This window comes from Triticum urartu, chromosome 4A, assembly GCF_056163025.1.
Source record: "Triticum urartu cultivar PI428250 chromosome 4A, HENAU_Tu73, whole genome shotgun sequence".
Lineage (NCBI taxonomy): Eukaryota > Viridiplantae > Streptophyta > Magnoliopsida > Poales > Poaceae > Triticum > Triticum urartu.
In genome coordinates, this window is record NC_141876.1 from 55,322,654 (window position 1) to 55,348,412 (window position 25,759).

A 25,759-nucleotide genomic window follows, 5' to 3' on the forward strand; every position below is an offset into this window, starting at 1 on the left:
GTGATGGCCGCTACCAATGCAAACACGCAGTTGATCATGCAAATTCTTCAAGAGCGCAACCAAGCGAACCAAGGCAACCAAGGCAACCAGGGCAACAATCAGAATCGCTTTGCTACACTCAACCAGTCCCTTGCTAACCAGCCAAAGACTTTTAGCAATTGTGTTGAGGCAACTGATGCTGACGATTGGCTCGTGGACTTGTGCAAGCATTTCGAGTGCAGTAGCATCAGGCCTGAGGACTTTGTCAAGTTCGCTTCCTTCCATCTCAAAGACCAAGCTGCAGAATGGTTTCAGCAGTACAAAGATTCCAGAGGAGGCCGTGAGATTACCTGGGATGAATTCCGTCAAGACTTCAAAGCTCATCATATTCCTCAGAGTGTGGTAGAAAGGAAGCGTGAGGAATTCCGCAACCTAAAGCAAGGCTCTATGTCTGTCTATGACTACAACAAGTTGTTTCAGAAGCTCGCCCGCTTTGCTAAGCAGGACGTCCCTGACGAGAAGAGCATGATATACCAGTTCAGGGGTGGTCTCAGAGAAGAAATCCAGCTAGCTCTCGTTCTCTTTGAGCCCAGGAGGTACGATGAGTTTTACAACATGGCATTGAAGTAAGAGGCTGCTCAACTGAAGTGTGATTCTTCCAAGAAGCGAGTCAGAGATGCGACTCCTTCTTCCTCTACTCAAGTGGCCAAGCAGCAGAAGTATTGGCTTCCTCCTCCTCCGTTCCATCAGCCTTTTCAACAGAAGAGCAAAGGTGGCAGTGGATCTTCCCACCCACCCAACCTTGGCTTTCAGAACAAGACTTCGTCTCAAGCTCCAAGATCGAGTGCTCCATTTCACCATCCACTTTCAGAGGTCACGTGCAACGAGTGCCAACAGAAGGATCACTATGCCAACAAATGCTTCAACCAGAGGCGTCTCCCTCCTCCTCCTCCTGTGAGATCGGCAAGTATAGTTGTGGTCAAGCATAACCCCAAGCACGCCAAGGTCAATTTGATAAATGCAGCTCAGGCAGAGGACTTGTCAGATGCCATCATGGGTAACCTTCCTGTTAACGATATTCCAGCTAAAGTTCTTTTTGACACTGGTGCATCGCATTGTTTCATCTCGAGACCTTTTGCATCTAAGCATGAATTGTCTTCTCAAGTTTTGCATAAACCGTTAGCAGTTGTCTCACCGGGTAAATGTTTGCTCGCTAACCACGAGATTCCGGATATTTCTATCATGATGGGTGATTTTAAGTTTCTGGCTTCTCCAATGGTCCTTGGTAACTCGGACATTGATCTTATTCTTGGAATGGACTGGCTTTCTAAGTACAAGGCTCAGCTTGATTGTGCAGCCAGGCAGATTCAATTGACTCATTCGTCTGAGGATGTAATTGTCTTTGCTGCTCGGGATAATACCATCCGCCTGTTTTCTCTCAATGAGAAGGGTGAACTCGATGCCATCTCTCAAATTCCAGTCGTTTGCGAATATCAAGACGTCTTTCCAGAAGAGCTTCCAGGAATGCCTCTGCACCGGCCAGTTGAATTCGTCATCGATCTTGAGCCTGGCATGGAACCGGTTTGCAAACGTCCTTACAAGCTCGGACCTGAAGAGTTGAAGGAGCTGAAGAAGCAACTCGATATTCAAGAGCGAATGGGTCTCATCCGACCTAGTTCTTCTCCGTGGGGTTGTGGAGTTCTTTTTGTGAAGAAGAAGGATGGAACGGACCGACTTTGTGTTGACTATCGTCCATTGAACAAGAAGACTATCAAGAACAAGTATCCACTTCCCAACATCAATGAGATGTTCGAACAACTCAAAGGTGCCCAAGTATTCTCCAAGCTTGATCTTCGTATGGGTTATCACCAGATTCGAATCCGTGAGCAAGATATTCCCAAGACGGCTTTCAGAACAAGCTATGGTTCATACAAATACACTATCATGTCTTTTGGCCTCGTCAACGCTCCTCCGACTTTCTCTCGCATGATGAACTTCATCTTCAACGCCTACACAAATGACTTCGTTTTGGTCTATCTCAACAACATTCTGGTCTTTTCGAAGAACAAGGAAGATCATGCCAAGCACTTGCGTTTGGTGCTCGATAAGCTCAGAGAACATCAGTTCTACGCCAAGTTCTCAAAGTGTGAGTTTTGGCTCGATGAGGTTCTTTATCTTGGGCATATCATCTCTGCCAAGGGCATTGCGGTGAATCCTGAGAAGGTGTCTGCAATTGTGAATTGGGAACCACCTCAGAACGTGAAGCAACTCCGCAACTTCCTTGGTCTCGCAAGCTACTGTCGAAGGTTCGTTGAGAACTTTTCAAAGATCGCGAAGCCTCTTTCAAATCTTCTCCAGAAGCACGTCAAGTACGTTTGGTCTCCAGAATGTGACATCGCTTTCAACACTTTGAAAGAGAAATTGGTCACTGCTCTAGTTCTGGCTCCTCTTGATGAATCCAAACCGTTCGAGGTCTTCTGCGATGCCTCTTCAAGGTCTTGGTGCAGTGTTGATGCAAGAGAAGAAAGTTATGGCGTATACCTCTCGTCAGTTGAAGCCCAATCAGAAGAACTACCCCACTCATGACCTCGAGTTGGCGGCAGTTGTGCATGCTCTTTTGACTTGGAGACATCTCTTATTGGGAAGAAAAGTGGACATTTTCACTGACCACAAGAGTCTCAAGTACATCTTCACTCAGCCTAATCTCAACCTCAGGCAGACTCATTGGGTCGAAATGATTCAAGAGTATAATCCGAGTATCGAGTATACTCCAGGCAAGGCCAATGTGATTGCTGACGCATTGAGTAGGAAGGCTTATTGCAACAGTCTGATTCTCAAGCCTTACCAACCCAAGCTTTGTGAAACTTTCCGCAAACTCAATCTGCAAGTTGTTCCTCAAGGGTTCCTCGCCAACCTTCAAGTCTCTCCTACCTTGGAAGATCAGATTTGCGAGGCTCAACTTCTTGATGCTATGGTGAAGAAGGTGAAGATTGGGATTGCCAAGAGTCAACCCAAGTACAAGTGTTATCGCCTTGATGATAAGGATACTCTCTTCTTCGAGGATCATATTGTTGTGCCCAAAGGTGACCTTCGTAAAGTGATCATGAATGAGGCTCACAATTCACTCCTTTCCATCCACCCTGGGAGTACGAAGATGTATCAGGACCTCAAGCAGGCTTATTGGTGGACTCGAATGAAGCGAGAGATTGCTAAGTTCGTGAATGAATGTGATGTCTGCAGAAGAGTGAAGGCAGAACACCAAAGGCCAGCTAGTCTCCTCCAACCTCTTGCCATTCCAGAATGGAAGTTTGACCACATTGAGATGTACTTCATTACTGGGTTTCCAAAGTCCAAGCGTGGCAATGATGCTATATTCGTTGTCATTGACAAACTCACTAAAGTGGCTCACTTTCTGCGTATCAAAGAGTCAATCACTGCAGCTCAATTGGCAGAGCTGTATACCTCTCGGATTGTCTCTCTGCATGGTATTCCACAGGTGATCTCTTCAGACCGTGGCAGCATCTTTACCTCCAAGTTTTGGGAGTCTTTTCAGAAGGCCATGGGCACCAACATCCGCTTCAGCACAGCTTTCCATCCTCAAACTAGCGGTCAAGTCAAGCGCGTCAATCAGATTCTTGAAGATATGCTCAGGGCTTGCGTTATCTCCTTCGGTATGAAGTGGGAAGATTGTCTTCCATATGCCGAATTCTCCTACAACAACAGTTTTCAAGCAAGTTCGGGCAAAGCCCCATTCGAAATTCTGTATGGCAGGAAGTGTCGTACTCCTCTCAACTGGTCTGAAACCTGTGAACGTCAACTTCTTAGAAATGACTTAATCACAGAAGCAGAGGATATGTGTAAAGTCATTCGTGATAACCTCAAAGCAGCGCAATCACGCCAGAAGAGCTATTATGATAGTAAGCACCGTGATTTGACTTTCGAGATCAGAGATCATGTTTACCTCCACGTCTCTCCAATGAAAGGTACTCATCGCTTTGGTATCAAAGGGAAGCTTGCCCCTAGATACGTGGTCCCTTTCAAAATTGTCAGCAAGAGAGGCGATCTCGCCTATCAACTCGAGCTCCCTTCAAACTTTGCAAATGTGCACGACGTGTTCCATGTCTCTCAGCTCCGCAAGTGCTTCAAGACTCCTGATCGCAGCGTCAACTTCGAAGACATTGATCTCCAAGAAGATCTCTCTTATCGTGAGCACCCTGTTGCTATTCTTGAACAGACTGAACGCAAGACTCGCAATAAGTCAATCAAATTCCTCAAAGTCAAGTGGTCACACCATTCCGACCGTGAAGCCACCTGGGAACGCAAGGATCACCTCCGTTCTAAGTACCCGGCGTTCTCCAGTCCTAGATCTCGGGATGAGATCCTTTCGTAGTGGTGGAGTGTTGTAACACCCCGGATGTAACTTACCTAATATGTACTCCAACTCTTGCCGTTTCCGGCGCTAAGTTATTTTATTTCCTCGGGTTCGGGTTTTTTGTCTCCGTGTGTTGTTGGCGTTGTCATGCATCTCATATCATGTCATCATGTGCATTGCATTTGCATACGTGTTCATCTCATGCCTCCGAGCATTTTCCCCGTTGTCCGTTTTGCATAGCGACGCTCCTATCTCCTCCGGTGGTCCTTTCTACCTTCTTTTTGTGTGTGGAGATTAAACATTTCCGGATTGGACCGAGACTTGCCAAGCGGCCTTGGTTTACTACCGGTAGACCGCCTATCAAGTTTCGTACCTGTCAGAGTAAATAGCCATGGGTAGCCTAGCCGGCTTCCCTTGGCCCTTCTGAAAAAATTACGAGCCCGCCCGGCTCTCAAGAATCCAAGACATGGGGCCGCCTTCCCCTTGCTGGCTGCCACCCAGGCTGGCTTTCGGAAGGCGGTCCGACTTTAGCCCTCATGAGAAGGCCGACTCCAAGAAGCAGGCCATGAGAAGGCCGACTCCAAGAAGCCGGCTCCCATAAAGCGGTCGAGACCGTACCCTCAAAGTTTGCACCCACCTAACGGCGGTGCGATGGGGCGTGGCTACAGTGAAGCCTGCCACCCCCAAATCCCGGAGCACGCCTGGCACAGTACGCCGTACGGAGTAGGCATGACCCGTCCGGCGCGGCACTGTTGCCATGTTGACCTTGGTGTCACCCACGACGGGCCGCCGGCGTGGCCCACAGATGGTGGGCCCCTTCGGGCAGAGAGACGCCCGAAGGCGGCCACGCCTCCAACCAGTCGGCCCAATACGGAGCCGGCTCCCCGCGGCCGGCTTGCCGCCTCCCCCGAAGAAGGCGCCCCATTAAGGAGACAAGACGCGGTAAGGCTACAGCGATCGCCCGCCGGAGGGCGGCACTGTAGCCACGCTTACCTCGACGAAGCCCTCGTCATCAGGTTGAGGCAACAGTACCCAACCACCGACGAGACCCTTGGCAGTGGGGCCTGCCTGTTGCCAAGGAGTTGGCAGCCGGCGGGACCCACCGGACGGCGGGCCCCAGCAGTCGGCGCAGAAGCCGGCAAGCGTAGTCACAGACGGCTAGGCCCCGCGCCCAGTCGGATTACCATTGTACCCCTAGGGGGTAGGCCTATATAAACCCCCCAGGGCACCCATGCAAAGGGTTCGACCCCCTGCTAGTTCTAGACACCCCGCAAGGAGAAGAAGCAGGCTAGCCGTGCCCTTCTTCCTCCTCCCACCAAAACAGCTCGAGGAGCATTGTGTAGCTACTTGTTCATCTAGTGATCATGCGGAGACCCCGCAGAGCAGCAGTAGGGGTGTTATCTCCACGGAGAGCCCCAAAGCTGGGTAAGATTCGCCGGCGTGCATGTCTTCGCCTTATCCCGTTTCCAGGCACCGGCGATGTCTTACTGGCTCCCACAATGATAAGCCACCCATTGGCATATGTCGCACCTACCACCCGACAGTACCATTTGGACTTCGTTTGATACTCCAACGGTTAACCGAGAGACCGAGAAGGCCTCGTGTGTGTTGCAGCCCAACACCCTTCCAATTTGGCCCAAAACCCACCAAAACCCTCTCCAACATCTAGAGCGTTCGATCACGATCGTGTGGCCGAAAACCGCACCTCATTTGGACTCTCCTAGCTCCTCCTATGCCTATAAATAGGTCCTCCTCCAATTTTCACGGGTCTCCTCTCCCCCCAAACCCTAGATCCATCTTCCCCGCGCCGCCGGACGCGTCCGAACCAGGCCAGACATGTCCAAAATCCCCGCGCCGCCGCCACGTGTCTCCCAGTGAGTCGCCAGTGCCCCGTGCCCACTTCGCCGGCCCGCCAGGCCCAGGCGGGGCCCTTCCCGGCCCGCGCTCGGTCGCCGCCGCCGCACGGGCTCCCCGAGCCGCGCCCCCACGCCGAATCTCTGCGCCGCCGCACTGCTCCTTGTCGGTGCAAGCTCGCCGCCCCCGCAGCTCGCCGGCCACCGCCTCCTCAAGCCCTCGCCGTCCGCCGCTCCTCGGCGTCCGCGCCCGCCGCGCCGCCAACCGCCGCCAACCGCCTCTACCACGGCCACCTCGAGCTCGCCGGCCTCCTCCTCCACCGCAACGCCACGTCCGACGATGTCCCCATCTCCGGCGAGTTCCCGTCCAACCTCGGGAGACGTGCCCCGGATCCAGATCTGAGGAACCCTAGGGGTTGACTTTTGTCCCTGTTTTCAGTATTTTTATGCAACTTCATCATGTCGTAACTTTGCATCCATAGATCCGTTTTGGGCGTGTAGCATATCAAAATGTTCGTCTCAGAGAGCTCATCATTTAATCTCATTGCATCATTTTCATTTGAGCTAATCTTGATGCCCGAAATTCTGTTGGAAGAGAGCTATTTGAGTTAATTGTCAGATCTGCTGCACCAAATAGCTATTTGTCATTTTTTCCATGATTATTGTGTGCATGATATGCCCCTGAGCTCTACATGAGTTTTGTTATATGCTTTGCCATCTTTACAGAGGTGCTATCCGTGTATTTTTGTGATATGTGTGGTGACTAGCACAAGCTTGCGAAGTGGTGCATTCGTTAATGCTGATTTCAGGGACTTATGATTTCTCTAAGTCCTTGATCTGTTTTTATCAATATGCCATATGTTCATGTTGTTTACTAGTGATCCGTGCCTCTTTTGAGGATGATCAGTAAGGATGTTTTGTTAATATTGTGGTGCTCTATCCATCCATGTCTTTGTTTGCAATTATGGAGCACCCTGACTTGAGTCAATCGAGCTCTACTTTTGCTATTTCGTGAATCCTGGCAGATTGTCTACTTGTTAGCGATTTTGCCGAGGATGTTGTCGTTGATCCGTGCATACTATGTCATTGTTCTTTCCATGTCTAGCTTATATAATATGTACTCTTGATGGTTGTATGCTTAGATTGTCATGCCTTACTCTGTAGTGAGTGCATCGAGCTCGTAAACATGCCTACTCGTTAACAGTTTTGCATGCTCCAGTTTTTCACTAAGTCTGAGATCTGATTATGTTTTTGCCATGTTCACATGCTTGCAATGGTATTTTCTGATCCCTTTTGGCTCAAGGTCACTAAGGGACTTTTGTTAATCTCTTTGAGTAGCTCCATGACATGCTTTACTTTGCCATGTTAAGTCCCTGTAGCTTATAGTTTTTCATGCTCCAAAGTGTGCTACTTGATCTGAAATTCCAGGCTTGTGTTAATTTCACCAAGTCTGAAATCTGTTTACCGTTTGCATTTTTGCCATGCTTGTTTGAACCTGTTAATGGATGAATTGGCCATAGCTCAGTGTTCATCTTTTGTCAAGCATCATGAGTGGGTCCCTGCCATGTATTTTGTTGCCATGTTTGAGTGTTGTAGCATAATTATCTCGATGCATTTATATGGCTACTTGTTGTTTATCGCAGACCGGTGCCATATTTGTTTTGCTTGCCATTTCCAAACCGTGTCTCCGATTCCGGTGTTCTTTATATCGATTTCAAGAGAAATCACCTCACCTTTCCAGTGGAACACTTGGATTTCCAAGTTGAGTCCAGGTTCAATCATTCCTTGTCAAATCTTGCATATGCATCACATATCGCATCCCGCATAGCATACCATGTTTGCATCATGTTGTTTGAGCTTTGCACGTGGTTGATTGTGTTCCTTTTGCTTGTTTTTCTTGTTTGGGGTAGAGCCGGGAGACGAGTTCGCTAACGAGGAGCCCGTTGAGTTTGCTTTCAAGAATCCAGTCAACTCTAACAACTTTGCAGGCAAGATGATCATACCCTCGAAATCACTTCTATCTTTGCTTGCTAGATGCTCGCTCTTTTGCTATGCCTATGCTACGATGCCTACCACTTGCTTATCATGTCTTCCCAAATTGCCATGTCAAATCTCTAACCCACCTTGTCCTAGCAAACCATTGATTGGCTATGTTACCGCTTTGCTCAGCCCCTCTTATAGCGTTGCTAGTTGCAGGTGAAGATTGGAGACCGTTCCTTGTTGGAACTTCATTATCTTGTTGGGATATAATTATATTATCTTGTTATCTTAATGCATCTATATACTTGGTAAAGGGTGGAAGGCTCGGCCTTTTTGCCTAGTGTTTTGTTCCACTCTTGCCGCCCTAGTTTCCTTCATATCGGTGTTATGTTCCCGGATTTTTGTGTTCCTTACGCGGTTGGGTAATAATGGGAACCCCTTGACAAATCGCCTTGAATAAAACTCTTCCAGCAATGCCCAACCTTGGTTTTACCATTTGCCACCTAGCCTCTTTTTCCCTTGGGTTTCCGGAGCCCAAGGGTCATCTTATTTAAACCCCCCCGGGCCAGTGCTCCTCTGAGTGTTGGTCCACCTCGTCAGCCGCCGGTGGCCACCAGGGGCAACTCTGGGCTGGCCTACTGGAAGTTTGGACAATCTGAGTGTGCCCTGAGAACGAGATATGTGCAGCTCCTATCGGAATTTGTCGGCACATTCTACGGTGTTGATGGATTGGTTTTGACTTGTCGAAGTTGTCTTGTAGAACCGGGATACCGAGTCTGATCGGAATGTCTCGGGAGAAGGTATATCCTTCGTTGACCGTGAGAGCTTGTCATGGGCTAAGTTGGGACTCCCCTGCAGGGATTTGAACTTTCGAAACGTGCCCGCGGTTATGGGCAGATGGGAATTTGTTAATGTCCGGTTGTAGATAACCTAAACCTTAACTTAATTAAAATGAATCAACTGCGTGTGTTACCATGATGGTCTCTTCTCGGTGGAGTCCGGGAAGTGAACACGGTGTTGGAGTAATGTTTGCCGTAGGTTGTTCTATAGTTATTTGTTCGTCCTTTGCCTTCTCTTCTCGCTCTCGTTTGCGAACAGGTTAGCCACCATATATGCTAGTCGCTTGCTGCAGCTCCACATATTACCTTGCCTTACCTATAAGCTTAAATAGTCTTGATCGCGAGGGTGCGAGATTGCTGAGTCCCTGTGACTCACAGATTACTTCCAAACCAGATGCAGGGCCCGATGACTCCGTTCCAGATGATGCGCTTGAGCTCAAGTGGGAGTTCGATGAAGACTCTCGTCGTTACTATGTGTCTTTCCCTGATGATCAGTAGTGGTGCCCAGTTGGGGCGATCGGGACCATGTCGCATGTTGGGGTTGATCTTTTATTTTGGTACCGTAGTCGGACCATGAGTGTATTGGATGATTGTTATGCTATTTATGTACTTTGTGTGACATGGCGACTGTAAGCCAACTATGTACCTTTCCCCTTAGTATCTATTTACACGGGTTGTTGTGAAGATTACCTTACTTGCGACATTGCTTTCAATGCGGTTATGCCTCTAAGTCGTGCTTCGACACGTAGGAGATATAGCCGCATCGAGGGCGTTACATCATCGGCGGAGGGGAGCCGCGGAGGACTGTGACGGAGGAACTACCCGGCTACGGGCGCTGGCGATATCGCCTCTTGCTTCGAGAGGAAGAAAGAACGATACGCGTCCTAACATGTGTTGGTTAAACTCGTGAGGTTATGGTTGTACTTGTACGGTGCATGCTCGTCGTGGCAGAGCCGTCGTACACTCGTACAAGGGGAGAGGAAAGATAAGTTGCAGTGGATGGAAACAAGGAAGTTTTGCAAGGACGACCATGAATTGTTTATTGTTCGCCCGTCTAGATTAGCAGCCGCCAAACGTTGAACAATTGTCGGAAATCATCGTCCCGCAACAAGTTCCTGCCGCCGGACACTCCATACCATATTGTTTCTATGTCAGAAGGCAAAAGAGGTTTGGAAAAAGCTGGGGATGTACATGGTAATTAAGAAAGCTTGTATTATTGATCGTGCGGGTGAGGCGGTTCTTGAATTTTTACTTCTTATGCCACACCAAGAACTATCTATATTAGGTTGCTAAAATACAAGTGAATTAATCGCGATAACCGCCTAGTATTTATGGTGGGAGAGACGCATGTTGGTTCATGAAGGGAAATCTCAAGAAGTGAAACAGATTTCGATGGGGATTCATGCTATAACTGCAAACTATGTGAATGCCCACTCCCCTAGTGCGACTAGTAGAAAAGAAGGATGGAGCCGACCTCCTATGGGTTTGTTAAAGTAAATGTTGATGCTTATTTTGACCATGATATGCTCAGGGGCACGGCAGGTGCGGTGCTCAGAGATGACAGAGGAAACTTCATTGCTGGCGGAAATTGGAAGATCGATTGGTGTGCTGATGTACTAACAGCAGAAGCGATGGCTCTTAGGTTTGGTTTAATTCTTGCACAAAAGGTGGGATGCAATCGTCTTATTATTAACTCTGATAATATGGAAGTCATCGACACAATGAAGAATGGAGGACAATCGGCGGGAGTTGCGGCGGCAGTATTCGAGGATTGCTACTTCATGGCATGCGATTTTCCGTTGACTAGATTTGAACATTGTAATAGGGAAGCTAATAAGGTTGCTCATGAACTTGCTAGGCTAGCGAAAGTTTTTGTAATTAGAGATTGGTTTGAGGAGCCTATGGAGAATATTGTATCTTTTCTTATAGAAGATGTAACTATAATTTCCAACTAATAAAGTGGATGTTTTCTTTCAAAAAAACTTACATACGTTGTGCTATATATGCTGGCCATTAGAGCAATTTCAACGTGCCGACTCAAATGAACGGCGATTTCGTCCGCTTTTTATCCGTTTGGGTCGACCGCCCGTCCTGTGTCTGCCTTTTTTTAGATTTGGGTCGGTAGCGCGTCCAACGCGCCGATCCATATATGGCCGTCCAATATTTACATTGATTTGCATTCAAACATATTGTCAAATAACATAGTTTTACCGAATAAAATATTATAGTTTTACAAGTCGGATACAAATAAAAATGTTTCACATAGTTTTGAAAACAAATAAAAGAACATACATCTATTGGTTGCCAACATGAGCCCATATATGCTCAACCAAATCATTTTGCAGCTGCACGTGAGTTTTCCAATCACGCATGTCTTCATGAAATTGAATGAACTGTTCAAATGTTGTCGCTACTCCATGCTCAGGCACAACATTCTCACTCTGAAACTGAAACCCTTGATCGTACAGATGTTCCGGGCGCTCGTCTTCTACGATCATATTGTGCACGGTCACACAAGCAGTCATCACCTCCCACAGTTTATGTGTGCTCCAGGTATTAGCAGGATACCGAACGATGCCCCATCGAGATTGCAAAACACCAAAGGCACGCTCGACATCCTTCCTGGCACTCTCTTGCTTGTGGGCAAATCTTTTCCTATTCTCTCCGACGGGGTTGGGTATTGTCTTGACAATAGTGGTCCACTAAGAATAGATACCGTCACTCAGGTAGTATCCTTTGTCGTAGTTATGTCCGTTGACAGTAAAGTTCACCGGTGGGTTGTTGCCTTCGGCAAGCCTAGCAAACACTGGCGAGTGCTGAAGCATGTTGATATCATTGTGTGATCCAGCCATGCCAAAGAAAGAGTGCCAGATCCAGAGATCTTGAGACGCCACGGCCTCTAATATGATAGTGCACGCCCTGACGTGTCCCTTATACTGCCCTTGCCAAGCAGAAGGACAGTTCTTCCACTCCAAGTGCATGCAGTCTATACTGCCAAGCATCCCTAGCAAGCCCCTTCTGGCATTCATTGCCAACAAATGGGATGTATCTCCAGCTGTCGGCTCTCTCAAGTACTCAGGGCCAAACACATCAATAACAGCCTTGCATAACTTATACAGGGACTCTACGCATGTAGACTCACTCATACGGATGTACTCGTCAATGAGATCACCGGGCACTCCGTATGCAAGCATTCGGATGGCGGCAGTGCATTTCTGATAAGAGGAGAAACCGATCTTGCTGACGGCATCCTCTTTGCACTCGAAATAGTCATCATAGCCGACCCCCTTTCTAATACGGTTGAAAAGATGCCTACTCATATGGAAACTACGGCGGAATTTTTTATGTTTGAACAACGGATTTGTTGTATCAAAGTAGTCATTCCAAAGAAGGAAATGCCCGCTCTCTCGGTTGCGATTCAACGCCGGAAGGTGGCTTCGAATGGAGCCACGAAACAACGGCCGCTGGCTGTTGAGGTGGTGATGGACCAATACGGCACCCAATATCTCCTCCTCCTCGTCGGACGATGAATCGTCGGAATCGCAAAGGAAATTGTGGAAAAAAACTCATCGGCGGAGTCCATTTTCGTACCTTGGCAAACTGTCGAACAGCTTGCGGGCGTCGACGAAGGAGATGGCCGGCGAGGGGAGTCGTGGCGCGCACGGACCAGCTAGCTGCCCTGCCGATGTCCGACGAGCGTGCCGGTGAGGATCTGGCCGGGGCGGCGAGGCGGCCTCTTGGTCGCGGGCAGATGTGCAGTTGGGGGGAGCGGCGGTGGGAAATAGTTTGCTCCCTGGTGGCAAGACGGCGGTGGCGGGGCGACGGGGGGAGTGAGTAGCGTTGCTGGGCGGATGTGGAGACGGCGGCAGCTGGCAAGTCGCCGGCAAAAAAGGACGGCGGCGTCGGCGACGAAGGAGACGGGCGAGGATTGCTGTTGGCTGGGGGGTGGGGGAGGCTAATGAGCCACCGACCAGCGGACCCGAGGAGAGGAGAAGGCGAGCATGCACGTGCCCGTCGAGTGTCCGCGCCAACGCAAATCCGGCTCAAAAATGGGCCGGGAATGGGTCGCCCGCGGACAAAAAGCGGACGCGTGTCCATTTGAATCGGCGCGTTGGGCTGACTTTTCTGTCCGCGCGGATCCAAACGGACAACGGCGGACGAAATGGATCGCCTCATTGGAGTTGCTCTTATTACGTAAAAAAATATACTTCTTAGATTTGAGGATCCCAAATTAAATGACGCACCCAGCCCGGTGGGTACTTCACCAAGTCAAGTCACGGCTACAGTAGCCCGACTTGGCCTTTGTGAGGCGTCCGATCAAAAGCAAGCGGTCAAGATGGAAGCACGGAGGAGTGCTATCCGGTCCTTTCCTCTTTTTCCTTTCCAAATCCTAGACGGTCAGGGTAAACTCGTCCCTCCAACTTCACCGGTGAGCCCGTAGATTCGCCTCCCCTTTGCCTGCCGCTCTGGTGATCGATGGCAGGGAGGGGAATCCCGGTGCCTCTGCTCCGGTTAGAAGTTTAGGTTAGGATTTTCAGTCCTCGTGGGTGCGGTGCTCGGGTGGATGGAGACACTACTTCGAGTTTGTTTTTCGGACTACGGTCTTCCTCGAGTTCGTCCATCTGGATGTAGTCGATGGAGCTCTGACGTAGATTCTTGTCGTCCCTTTGGGGCGGTGAGATTAGGGTTTTCTCGTCTTGTGATGAGATTTGGTGTCGGGTGCGTCAGATCTATGCAATGATTCAACGGCGATGATTCCGGCTACAGGGCGCTAGCCCTTAGGGGCACGTGCATGAAGACTTCCCGACTGTCATCAATAAGGTCAAGCAGGATCCGGTAGGGGAGTAGCGACAATGGCGCGTCGGCGGCTCATTTTAGCGGCCACAGTGGTTGTTTGGGGGTCTTGGAATCTCAATGTATTTTTCATTATGTTCAAGATGCTTTGTACTTCTTCTGAACTTTTTGACAATAGATTCGGATCATTTTCATAAAAAAAAAGATGGAAGCATCATGCATAAGTACAATATCAACTCTGTGCATAAATACAGTGTCAACATGGAAGGTCTTTGTCCCTGCTCTTGCCTAGGTGATTAGAGTTTCTCTACCTCCCATCGGCATTGCCGCCGGTTTGTCTCCTTAGGGCCATGGAGGCCCGGTGGACCTCAGCCCTTGCCCACGGGAGGATTCATGCAATGTGTTTAGGTGTGTTTTTTAGTTTGATTATGGTTTGTGTCATCCTGAAGGAGGCGAGGTGGTGGAGGTTCTCTGAAGATGGAATAAGTTCCTCCCCACATAGTCCCTGCCACGATGGTGCATCTAGCATCATTGGAGGGCATGTGGAGTTGTGCCTCAGATGGATCTCATGGAATTTGGTCGGTGTTGGTCTTTGATGGATCTCTATGGACACAGTCTACAGTTTGGATGTTTCGGCGGTTGCTGTTATGGTGCGATGATCATGTGAGGTGAGGAAGTCCTGGATTAGGGGGTCTCCGGACAGCCGGACTATATCCTTTGGCCGGACTGTTGGACTATGAAGATACGAGATTGAAGACTTCGTCCCGTGTCCGGATGGGACTCTACTTGACGTGGAAGGCAAGCCGGGCAATACGGATATGTATATCTCCTCCTTTGTAACTGACCTTGTGTAACCCTAGCCCCCTCCGGTGTCTATATAAACTGGAGGGTTTTAGTCCATAGGACAACATACAATCATACCATAGGCTAGCTTCTAGGGTTTAGCCTCTCCGATCTCGTGGTAGATCAACTCTTGTACTACACATATTATCAAGAATAATCAAGCAGGACATAGAGTTTTACCTCCATCACGAGGGCCCGAACCTGGGTAAAACATCGTGTCCCCTTCCTCCTGTTACCATCCGCCTTAGACGTACAGTTCGGGACCCCCTACCCGAGATCCGCTGGTTTTGACACCGACATTGGTGCTTTCATTGAGAGTTCCTCTGTGTCGTCGCCGTTAGGCTTGATGGCTCCTTCGGTCATCGATGGCGATGCTGTCCAGGGTGAAACTTTTCTCCCCAGGCAGATCTTTGTATTCGGCGGCTTCGCACTGTGGGACAACTTGCTTGGCCATCTGGAGCAGATCGAGAGTTACGCCCCTGGCCATCAGGTCAGGTTTGGAAGCTTAAACTATACGGCCGATATCCGCGGAGACTTGATCTTCAACGGATTTGAGCCCCTGCCTAGTGCGCCACACGGCCACGATGAGCATGATTTAGCTCTGCCATCAGACAGTGTCCAGGAGACCGCACAGGCAACCGCTCCGACCCTCAATTCGGAGCCCGCTGCGCCTTCCATGGGCGGGTGGATAGACCCCGCCACGGAGGCCGCACTCTCATCGGCGATCGAGCCAAGTATTGACCTTACCCTTCACAGGAGCCGTGACGCCGAATTAACGGATTCCTCCCCGGCCACGGACTCCGCACCGCCTGCGCCCATGCCTATCGAATCTGATTGGGCGCCGATCATGGAGTTTACCTCCGGGGATATTTTTCAGCACTCGCCCTTCGGTGACATATTGAACTCATTAAGGTCTCTCTCCTTGTCAGGAGAGTCCTGGCCGAACTATGTTCAGCAGGATTGGGATGTGGATGACGAAGAAATTCGCCGCCCACCCACCACCCACTTAGTAGCCACTGTCGACGACTTAACCGACATGCTCGACTTCGACTCCGAGGACATCGACGGTATGGACGACGATGTGGGAGGAGAAGAGGAACCACTGCCCACAGGGCACTGGACAACCACCTCATCATATGATATATACATGGTGGACACACCCAAAGAAGGCAATGGCGACGTGACAGCGGAGGATGACCCCTCCAAGAAGCAACCCAAGCGCCGGCGTCAGCGGCTCCGCTCTAAGTCTCGCCAAAGCAAAAGCGGTGACTCCAGCACAGGAGACAATAGCACTCCGGACAGTGCCAAAGACGATAGCAATCCCCTCCAGCAAGATCTAGGGCAGGAGGATGGAGAAGCCAGCCCTCCAGAGAGAGCGGCAGATGGAGAGGCGGAGGATGATAATTACATGCCTCCCTCCGAAGACGAGGCAAGCCTCGATGATGATGAATTCGTCGTGCCTGAGGATCCCGTCGAACAAGAGCGCTTCAAGCGCCGACTTATAGCCATGGCAAATAGCCTTAAGAAAAAGCAACAGCAGCTTCAAGCTGATCAAGATTTGCTAGCTGACAGATGGACTGAAATCCTTGCGGCCAAGGAATATAAACTCGAATGCCCCTCCAAGAGTTACCCAAAGTGTAGGCTGCTACCCCGACTGGAGGAGGTAGCACTCAAACCTACATCTCCAGCATATGATGCGGCTGACCGGCCACCTCGTGGCCGCGATAGAGAGGCATTTCAGCCAAAAGCTCAGCCCGCATTCCGACGCCACTCAAATAAAAATGACAAGGCACGGGGAAACATGCTAGACCTGCGAGACGTATTGGAGGATAAATCAAAACATATAAGATCGATCTACGGATCACGAGGGCGCGCCACTATGCGAGACGATAATCGTCACACCGGATACAGTAAAAGTAAGTCCGGTCGGGCCAAACACAGCAGGAAAGACTCATTTGAGTTGCGTCACGATATAGCCCAGTACAGAGGCGCCGCACACCCCCTATGCTTCACAGACGAAGTAATGGATCATCAAATCCCAGAGGGTTTCAAACCCATAAATATAGAATCATACGACGGCACGACAGATCCTGCGGTATGGATCGAGGATTTCCTCCTGCACATCCACATGGCCTGCGGTGATGATCTACACGCCATCAAATACCTCCCACTCAAGCTCAAAGGACTAGCTCGGCATTGGCTCAACAGCTTGCCAGCAGAGTCCATTGGCTGTTGGGAAGACCTAGAAGCCGCATTCCTCGACAACTTCCAGGGCACTTATGTGCGACCACCAGACGCCGATGACTTGATCCACATAATCCAACAGCCAGAGGAATCGGCCAAGCAATTCTGGACACGGTTCCTAACAAAGAAGAATCAAATCGTCGAATGTCCGGATGCAGAGGCCCTAGCAGCTTTTAAGCACAACATCCGTGACGAGTGGCTCGCTCGGCACCTTGGCCAGGAAAAGCCGAAATCTATGGCAGCCCTCACGACACTCATGACCCGCTTTTGCGCGGGAGAAGACAGCTGGCTGGCTCGCAGTAATAACATATCAAAGAACCATGGTACTTCGGATACCAAGGATGGCAATGGCAGGTCACGTCGCAACAAACACAAGCGCCGCATTAATAGCGACAATGTCGAGGACACGGCAGTCAATGTCGGATTCAAAGGCTCTAAACCCGGTCAGCGGAAAAAGCCATTCAAAAGAAGCACTCCGGGCCCGTCCAGTTTGGACCGTATACTCGACCGCTCGTGTCAAATACACGGCACCCCCGACAAGCCATCCAATCACACCAATAGGGATTGTTGGGTGTTCAAGCAGGCCGACAAGTTAAATGCCGAAAACAAAGATAAGGGGTCACATAGCGATGACGAGGAGGAGCCCCGGCAGCCGAACACCGGAGGACAGAAGAGGTCCCCCCCACAAGTGCGGACGGTGAACATGATATACGCAACCCACATCCCCAAGAGGGAGCGGAAGGGTGCGCTAAGGGACGTATATGCGTTGGATCCAGTCGCCCCAAAGTTCAACCATGGTCCTCTTGTCCGATCACCTTCGATCACAGGGATCACCCCACTAGTATCCGTCATGGCGGATTCGCCGCACTGGTCCTAGACCCAATCATTGACGGATTTCACCTCACTCGAGTCCTTATGGATGGGCAGCAGCCTGAACCTGCTTTATCAGGACACAGTGCGCAAAATGGGTATAGACCCCTCAAGGATCAAACCCACAAAACGACCTTCAAAGGCGTCATACCAGGTGTAGAGGCCCATTGCACAGGCTCAGTCACACTGGAAGTGGTCTTCGGATCCCCGGATAACTTCCGAAACGAGGAGTTAATCTTCGATATAGTCCCGTTCCGCAGTGGCTATCATGCACTGCTCGGGCGAACCGCATTTGCGAGATTCAATGCGGTACCGCATTATGCCTACCTTAAGCTCAAGATGCCAGGACCTCGGGGGGTCATCACAGTTAATGGAAACACAGAGCGTTCTCTCCGTACGGAGGAGCACACTGCGGCCCTCGCAGCAGAAGTGCAAAGCAGCCTCTTAAGGCACTCCACCAGTTTGGCGATTCAAGACCCGGACACCTTCAAGCACGCTCGGAGTAATCGGCAACAAGACCGCCTGGCACATTCTGAGCTCGCATAGCAATGCGGCCCCCACCCCAGTACCGGCCAAACGGAGAAATCTGTGCCACGTGTACATAACTACGCATTGAAAATACCATGGGCATAGGTGGGGAGGGGGCAAGACTACGGCACGCTCCAAGACGCGGCTTAACCGCACTAGGGGCTTCCCGCTTTGTTATTTTTCTCTCTTTCAGGACTTCAATCTCTGGAAACCCTGTCCGGCCGTATGATGGCCGAACACGTGATGCAGCAACCAAGGGGGCAGAAAGCTACGTCGCACCACGGAACTCCCAGGTGGATTACGATAACGAGTGAAATACTTGCTTTAATATCAGTCCTCAGCTTGCCCTTGGAGGGGACATGTCAAATAGTCCTACTTTTTTCTTATCGCACTACTTGTATCATTGTGCTTTAGCGCACCTTTTTGAATAAACAATGCATAGCACTAGACTATTATTGCATTCTCTATTCTTCTTTTTTTATATACATATGTTCATTCATGACATCCGGCACCCGTACACTCTGGTACGGCCAATACGCTAGGGGCTTAAGCATACCCCATAATACAGCGTGAGAAGTCCGAACACTTTAGACAGTGCGGCACCCCGAACTTATAGCATTATATGCATCAGCTCCGAATTATGTCTTGGGTCAATAGTTGGGTTTGCCCGGCTCCCATGTTTTGGTACCTTACGTTCCGCTATATCGGCTATGGTAGCACTGGGAGAACTACTACGATTGTGCCCCGGTTCTGCTGGGCTAAGCACCTCAGTAGAGAAAGCTAAAACTGACTGTCATGATAAGGCGAGAGACTGGTCGCTGTTCGAGAGGTTTCGAGTCCCTAAAAACTTATGCCGCTTAGAGCGAGGAGTCGGCTTTGTCCGGCTTAAGGCGTGTATAGCGCCCCGAATTCGGCCTTCCGAATACTAGGGGCTTCGCCAAAATTTAAAATTATAGAATTCTATGGCTAAGTGAGAGTGATAAAGCATTATAGTCCGATTGCCTTGTTCGTTGTGCTGAGCACCTCCCTCGAAGGACCCAAATATGGGAACAAGAGTGCTCAGGTTTATCCCGAACACCCCAACACTCATGGCATGGGGGCAGAAGCCGACGACTAGCCATCTCTCAGATAATATAAACAGCCGAACAGAAGGTAATATTTTAAATTCAAACAAGCGTTGCATAGCGCATATGAACAAGTTTTCATAATACAGGATCACACGAGCAAGTTCATTCAAATATTACATCTTTCGCACACTTGTCCGCTACAAGACGGGCACCCTTCAGGACACCCTCATAGTATATCTCGGGGTGGCGATGCTCCTTGCCCTGCGGCGGCCCCTCCTTCACCAGCTTCTCGGCGTCTATCTTGGCCCAGTGCACCTTTGCACGGGCAAAAGCCCGACGTGCACCTTCGATGCAGACGGACCGCTTGATGACTTCCAGCCGAGGGCAGGCATCCACAAGCCGCCTCACCAGGCTGAAGTAGCTGTTGGGAAGGGCTTCGCCAGGCCACATCCGGACTATAAAGCCCTTCATGGCCTATTTGGCCGCCTTGTGCAGCTCGACCAGTTGCTTCAGCTGGTCGCTCACAGGCATCGGGTGTTCGGTCCCAGTATACTAAGACCAGAACAGCTTCTCCGTTGAGCTTCCCTCCTCGGCCTGGTAAAACCTTGCGGCATCTGACACGCTACGGGGAAATCTGCGAATGCTCCTGGAGAGCTCCGGACTCGGGTAAGTAACAAGTAATTTACTTTCACATACTTGCTTTGCATATTGAATGCCTTACCCGCCGCTATCTTTCTCATCGCCTCAATCTCCTGGAGGGCCTTGTGGGTTTCCGCCTTGGTATTCTTTGCGCTCTCAAGGGCAGCGGCAAGCTCAGACTCTCGCGTCTTCGAGTCAAGCTCCAAAGCCTCGTGCTTCGTAACGAGAGCCTGGAGCTCTTGCTGCACCTCGCCCACCCGTGCCTCTTGCTTTTCTCACTCGGCGTGCTCCCGGGCCGCTTTGTTTTCGGCCTCGGACAACGCTTGCTTCAGGGTCGCCACTTTGGTTGTGGCCCCTGGCAAATTCGTGATGATCCTGTCATTTTGCAATCGCACCTTTTTTGTATACATATATATCTATAGACAAGGTATTACTTACATTTGTTCTCCTCGAGCTGCCTCTTGGCAAGGCCGGGCTCTTTCTCGGACCCCTCGAGGTCCTGCTTCAGTGCGGCGACCTCCGCAGTCAGTGCGGCAGAGGTCAGCAACGAAGCCTGCATACGCATATAAACATACTTATATTAGACTCCTGCAGATATTAATTGATCCTCTGTTCGGCTTTTCTTCGTGAACACCAAACAGAGCATCAGGGGCTACTGTCTATGCGGTAATATTTTCCCTATATTTTAAATACTTACCTCGAAGCCTGTTAGAAGGCTGGCACAGGCTTCAGTCAGTCCGCTCTTAGCGGACTGAACCTTCTCGATCACCGCACTCATAATAGTGCGGTGCTCTTCGTCGATGGAAGCGCCGCGAAGCGCTCCCAGCAGGTCGTCCGGTGCCTCTGGATGGGCAGAGGTCACTAGCACGGGCATCTTACCCCTTTTGGAAGGGGGCCGCCTGCCCGAGTCCGGAACCACTGGAGGTTCCGGCGCGATGTTCAGCTGAGATCCGAACTTGGAGCCCCCGGGAACCTTGCTCCCTTTGCTCCTGGAGTCCGGAAGGTCGCCTTGAGGCGCCTCCGGGACTGTCGCCCCCCGGCTTGGTGCCCCTTGAGACAATACCTCGGCATTGTCTGTAGGGCAAGGGGAGGAGGCGGTCGGAAGTGGATCGCTATCCATATCCGACGAATCCAAGGAGCCGTCCGACGAGGATACGTCGATACGGGCTTGGGGCGGTCTTCATAATCATATTTGGCGTTAGGAGAAGCAGTGCGACAAAGGTATGCTATCAGTTACTCTGGTATCCGAATACTTACGACTTCACCAGGGGCTTGGCCCTGAGCAGCCACTCGTCTTCGCCTTCGGTGGCGGTGGTGGAGCAGTCCGGAAGAAGAGTCCTTCCCTTCTTGGACCCTTCGGCCTCCCTAGTCGGGGCGGCCTTCCTTTTCTTGTCTCCCTTGGCTGGAGGGTGAGCATCTTCATCTTCCTCCTCGTCTTCATGGGAGGAGTGCGTCACGGAGTTATCGGACGATGAGTCTGATACCACCTGGTGCCGAGAACTCTTTCGGGTTCCCTTGGCCTTCTTCTTGGTCTTCTTTGGCACCTTATAAGGAGCCGGAGTCAGCATCTCCGTCAGGAGAGCGCCCGCGGTGTCTTCGGGCAGGGGGGTCGGACAGTCGATCTGCTCCGATGCCCCACCCAGTCCTGTTAAAGGCATGAGAGCTCAGACCCCGCGCATGGTTAAGCTATGGGAAATAAATATCCTACCAAATTTACAGAACTTACCGGATTCGCAGGGCGCCTCGCGCTTAGCCCGCAGTCTTCGGTGAGAGAGGGAGGGACCTCGGCGCCCTTGAACAGCACCCTCCAGACGTCTTTGTGCGTCGTGTCGAAGAGCTCGCTCAGAGTCTGGTGTCGGGCCGGGTCGAACTCCCATAAGTTGAAATCTCATTGCTGACACGGGAGGATCCGGCAAAAGAGCATGACTTGGACTATGTTGACAAGCTTAAGTTTCTTGCTTGTCATGTTCCGGATACATTTCTGGAGTCCGTCCAGCTCTACCGATGAACCCCAGGACAGGCCCTTCTCCTTCCAGGAAGTGAGCCGCGTGGGGATTCCAGATCAAAACTCGGGGGCCGCCACCCAGTTGGTGTAGCGCGGCTCGGTGATGTAGAACCACCCCGATTGCCACCCCTTTACGGTCTCCACGAAGGAGCCCTCGAGCCATGCAATGTTGGGCATTTTTCCCACCATGGCTCCGCCGCATTCCGCTTGTTGGCCGCCTACAACCTTCGGCTTGATATTGAAGGTCTTCAGCCATAGGCCGAAGTGGGGCCGGATGCGGAGGAAAGCCTCGCACACGACGATGAACGCCGAGATGTTGAGGATGAAGTTCGGGGCCAGATCGTGAAAGTCCAGCCCATAATAGAACATGAGGCCGCGGACAAATGGATGGAGGGGAAACCCCAGTCCGCGGACGAAGTGGGGGAGGAAGACCACCCTCTCGTGAGGTTCTGGGGTAGGGATGACCTGCCCCGCGGCTGGCAGCCGGTGCGCGATGTCCGCGGCTAAGTATCCAGCTCCGTGCAACTTTTTAATGTGCCCCTCCGTGACGGAGGAGGCCATCCACTTTCCTCCCGCTCCGGACATGTTTTGAAAAGAGTGGAGGAGGAGGATGCGGACTTGGGCGCTGGAGCTCGAGTGCGCGAGAATGGATGAGCAAGGAGGAAGAAGGCGTGGGTGGAAAAAGGTGAGATCTTATCCCTTTATAAGGGCGGGCTAAACTATACGCCCCCACTAGCCTAGTAAAACTCGCTTATCCCCCAAGCGCCGTAATTGATGGCGCGGTTGGGTTACCCACGTCCGTATTGATGAGAATCCCGTAATAAGGGGAACACAATCCCTGCTTCGGCAAGACGTGTCAAGAAACCACCTCGCGTTATGTGCGGGGCTGGTTAAAGAAAAATGGTTCAAATAATTACCGGGCCATGCCGTGATGTCACGCTGCCAAAACGTGTCAGCAGATTAGATTTGTGGTAATATTATTCTCTCTACGGTGGTGTGTGGAACTTATTTTGCAGGGTCGGACACTATCCTTGTATTCAAACTCTTCTGTGGTGTATTCGGAGGAGGAACCCGCCTTGCAATGCCAAAGACAATACTGCGCGCCGGACTCATCGTCATTGAAGCCTGGTTCAGGGGCTACTGAGGGAGTCCTGGATTAGGGGGTCTCCGGAAAGCCGGACTGTTGGACTATGAAGATACGAGATTGAAGACTTCGTCCCGTGTCCGGATGGGACTCTATTTGGCGTGGAAGGCAAGCTAGGCAATACGGATATGTATATCTCATCCTTTGTAATCGACCTTGTGTAACCCTAGCCCCCTTCGGTGTCTATATAAACCGGAGGGTTTTAGTCCATAGGACAACATACAATCATACCATAGGCTAGCTTCTAGGGTTTAGCCTCTCCGATCTCGTGGTGGATCAAATCTTGTACTACACATATTATCAAGAATAATCAAGCAGGATGTAGGGTTTTACCTCCATCAAGAGGGCCCGAACCTGGGTAAAACATCGTGTCCCCTGCCTTCTGTTACCATCCGCCTTAGACGCGCAGTCCGGTTGCTGTTATGGTGCGATGATCATGTGAGGCCTTAGCATGATGACTTCCTGACTGTCTACCACAACAAGTTTTGCTCGTCAATGACGCGGGAGGGGCGATGGCGGTAGCGCGCCTTCAGCTTGCTCCAATGCTTTGTAGTCGTCGTTAGGTAGTCTATGGACGTGAATATAATTTTTGTTAACTTTGGTGTTCTTTTTACCGCCATGACAGATGATGAATATATCGAAAATTGGTCCCGCAAAATATAGGTAATGTTATCAGGTGAACGTTCGCTGGGAGAGGATGGCAATACAAACGTTTTTCACGTTAATTATATTGTGCAGAATATGACAATTTCTTCAATCGAGCATGACAATTTTTATAGCTCATTTTGCCAGGAATTGCCATGTGTTCTTGAAGAAATCGTCATCCTCCCACAGTGTAATTTGAGACAATAGCCAGAATGCCACTATGAGAAATCAAACTTGCCAAAATACCACTATGAAAAACCAATTTGCCAATATACCACTGCACACTCAGTTTTTCTTGTCAAAATAACACTTCCGTTAGTTGTCAAACTTTTTCTGTTAATCAAACCGGAGGCAACTTGTCAGTTTTTTGGCTATTCCAAAATTACCCCCGTGGCTCAACCCTATCCTCTCCTCCCCCTCTCCTCCCGCACGCACACACCAGGAGCATGGCGGCGCGAGGAACCAGCCGTCACCGGCGCCGCCCCGCAGCTCCTCCCCTCCCTCTGACCCTCTCCGCCACCCATCCCCCAGGTCCCTCCATGCGCCGCCCTCCTCCTCCTCCCTGGGTTCGTGGCTGGGCAGCCTAACGCCCTCACTCCCGCTCGTCGGCGCCTGGCTGGCCGCCCGACGCATCGGCTCCGGCGCCAGCCAGCCCAACGGCGCAGCTCCGGTCAGAGGTATCTGCCCCAGCTCGTCCCGGATCAGTTTGCCGGCCTCCTCTGCTCCATTGCAACCTTACCCAGCTCGTCCATCTGCTCGAGTTCGTCCTAGATCAGTCCTACGGCGGTGCTCCATTGCTTGGCACCGACCGGACCAGCTCGCGGCCTCCCCTGCAACCTCGCCTTCGAGTGGCTCCTCTGCCTCCAACCCTCCAGTACATCTCCAGCGGCAAAAGGTACAAAATTTCCCCCTGTTTTCATAGTTCCTTTTCATTGTAAGTGCAGCAAATTTAGAATTTGTTGTGTTTGTGTGTTTCAGAGTCGATTCGATGGCCGATTTCAAAGTAGAAATAGATGTTCAGTCCTACTTGACGATTGTAGACGGCAAAAGAGTTTACAGAAGGGACAAAACATGGGATTTCATGGTCGGTCGGGACTTGTCTGTGGCGCGGATAAAGGAGGTTGTGGAGGAGAAGTTCAAGTGGTCTCCTGATCAGAGAAAGACTATTTGGTATGGAACAGGATATAACACCATCCCATTGATCTCTGAATCAGAGATAGCTGAATTGTTTGATAGGTGTTCTAACACGAAAATAGTGAGGTTTGGTGTGACCATTGAGAACAAACAGCAACACAAGGAACAAGCTCATATCATGGCCGAGGATATGGATGATCAACCTATTCATGGTCCATTCTTTGCTTGGCCGAAGCAAGCCTATGAAGGCGAGTATGAGGATGATGAGCCTGTAGGATGCGGTGAGGAGAACACCTATTTGCATGAGAATGCGGAGTCAAAGGAGAATGCAAAGTCAAAGGAGAAAAATGTCGAGCCAAAGGCTGCAAGAGTACCATTGGGAACACTAGATGTTGACAACTCTTATGATCCACATCATGTGCGAGGGGATGATGAGACATTACTTGCAAACAATGTGGCTCCTACTGAAATGCTGTCAAAATGCTGCTGAAATGCTGTCAAAATGTTGCTGGAATTTTTCAAAATGATGCTGAAAAGTTGCTATCTTGTTGTTGGATGATGCAAAGTAAGATTATGTTGAGTTGGTGATGTTTTCATGTCAAATTGGCTCCTGAAATGTTGCACTATAGTTGCTCGTTTTGTTGTTGAAATGTATGCTTTGGGCTATGAAGAGGTAAGGGTATAGAAGTCTTTTTTGGATGGTGTTACTCTCCGTTAGTCACTAGTGGTATTTTAGCTAGAGAAAATTGGAAATAGTGGTATATTGGCAAGTTGGTTTTTCATAATGGTATTTTGGCAAGTTCGGTTTCTCATATAGGCATTC

The 25,759-nt window shown here is 50.4% G+C and overlaps 1 protein-coding gene across 1 annotated transcript; it reads left to right on the plus strand.

Annotated features, from left to right (window-relative positions):
- The first annotated feature begins 24,802 nt into the window (after positions 1 to 24,802).
- LOC147974734 (uncharacterized) lies at positions 24,803 to 25,426 on the plus strand. The gene has a single exon (XM_087520125.1). The coding sequence runs from the start codon at positions 24,884 to 24,886 to the stop codon at positions 25,424 to 25,426; it is 543 nt and encodes a 180-aa protein (XP_087376251.1). The 5' UTR covers positions 24,803 to 24,883.
- Positions 25,427 to 25,759: the final 333 nt, after the last annotated feature.

Excerpts from the sequence above, each read along its gene's own strand:
- LOC147974734 (XM_087520125.1), top strand. The coding sequence starts at position 24,884 with ATGGTCGGTCGGGACTTGTCTGTGGCGCGGATAAAGGAGGTTGTGGAG.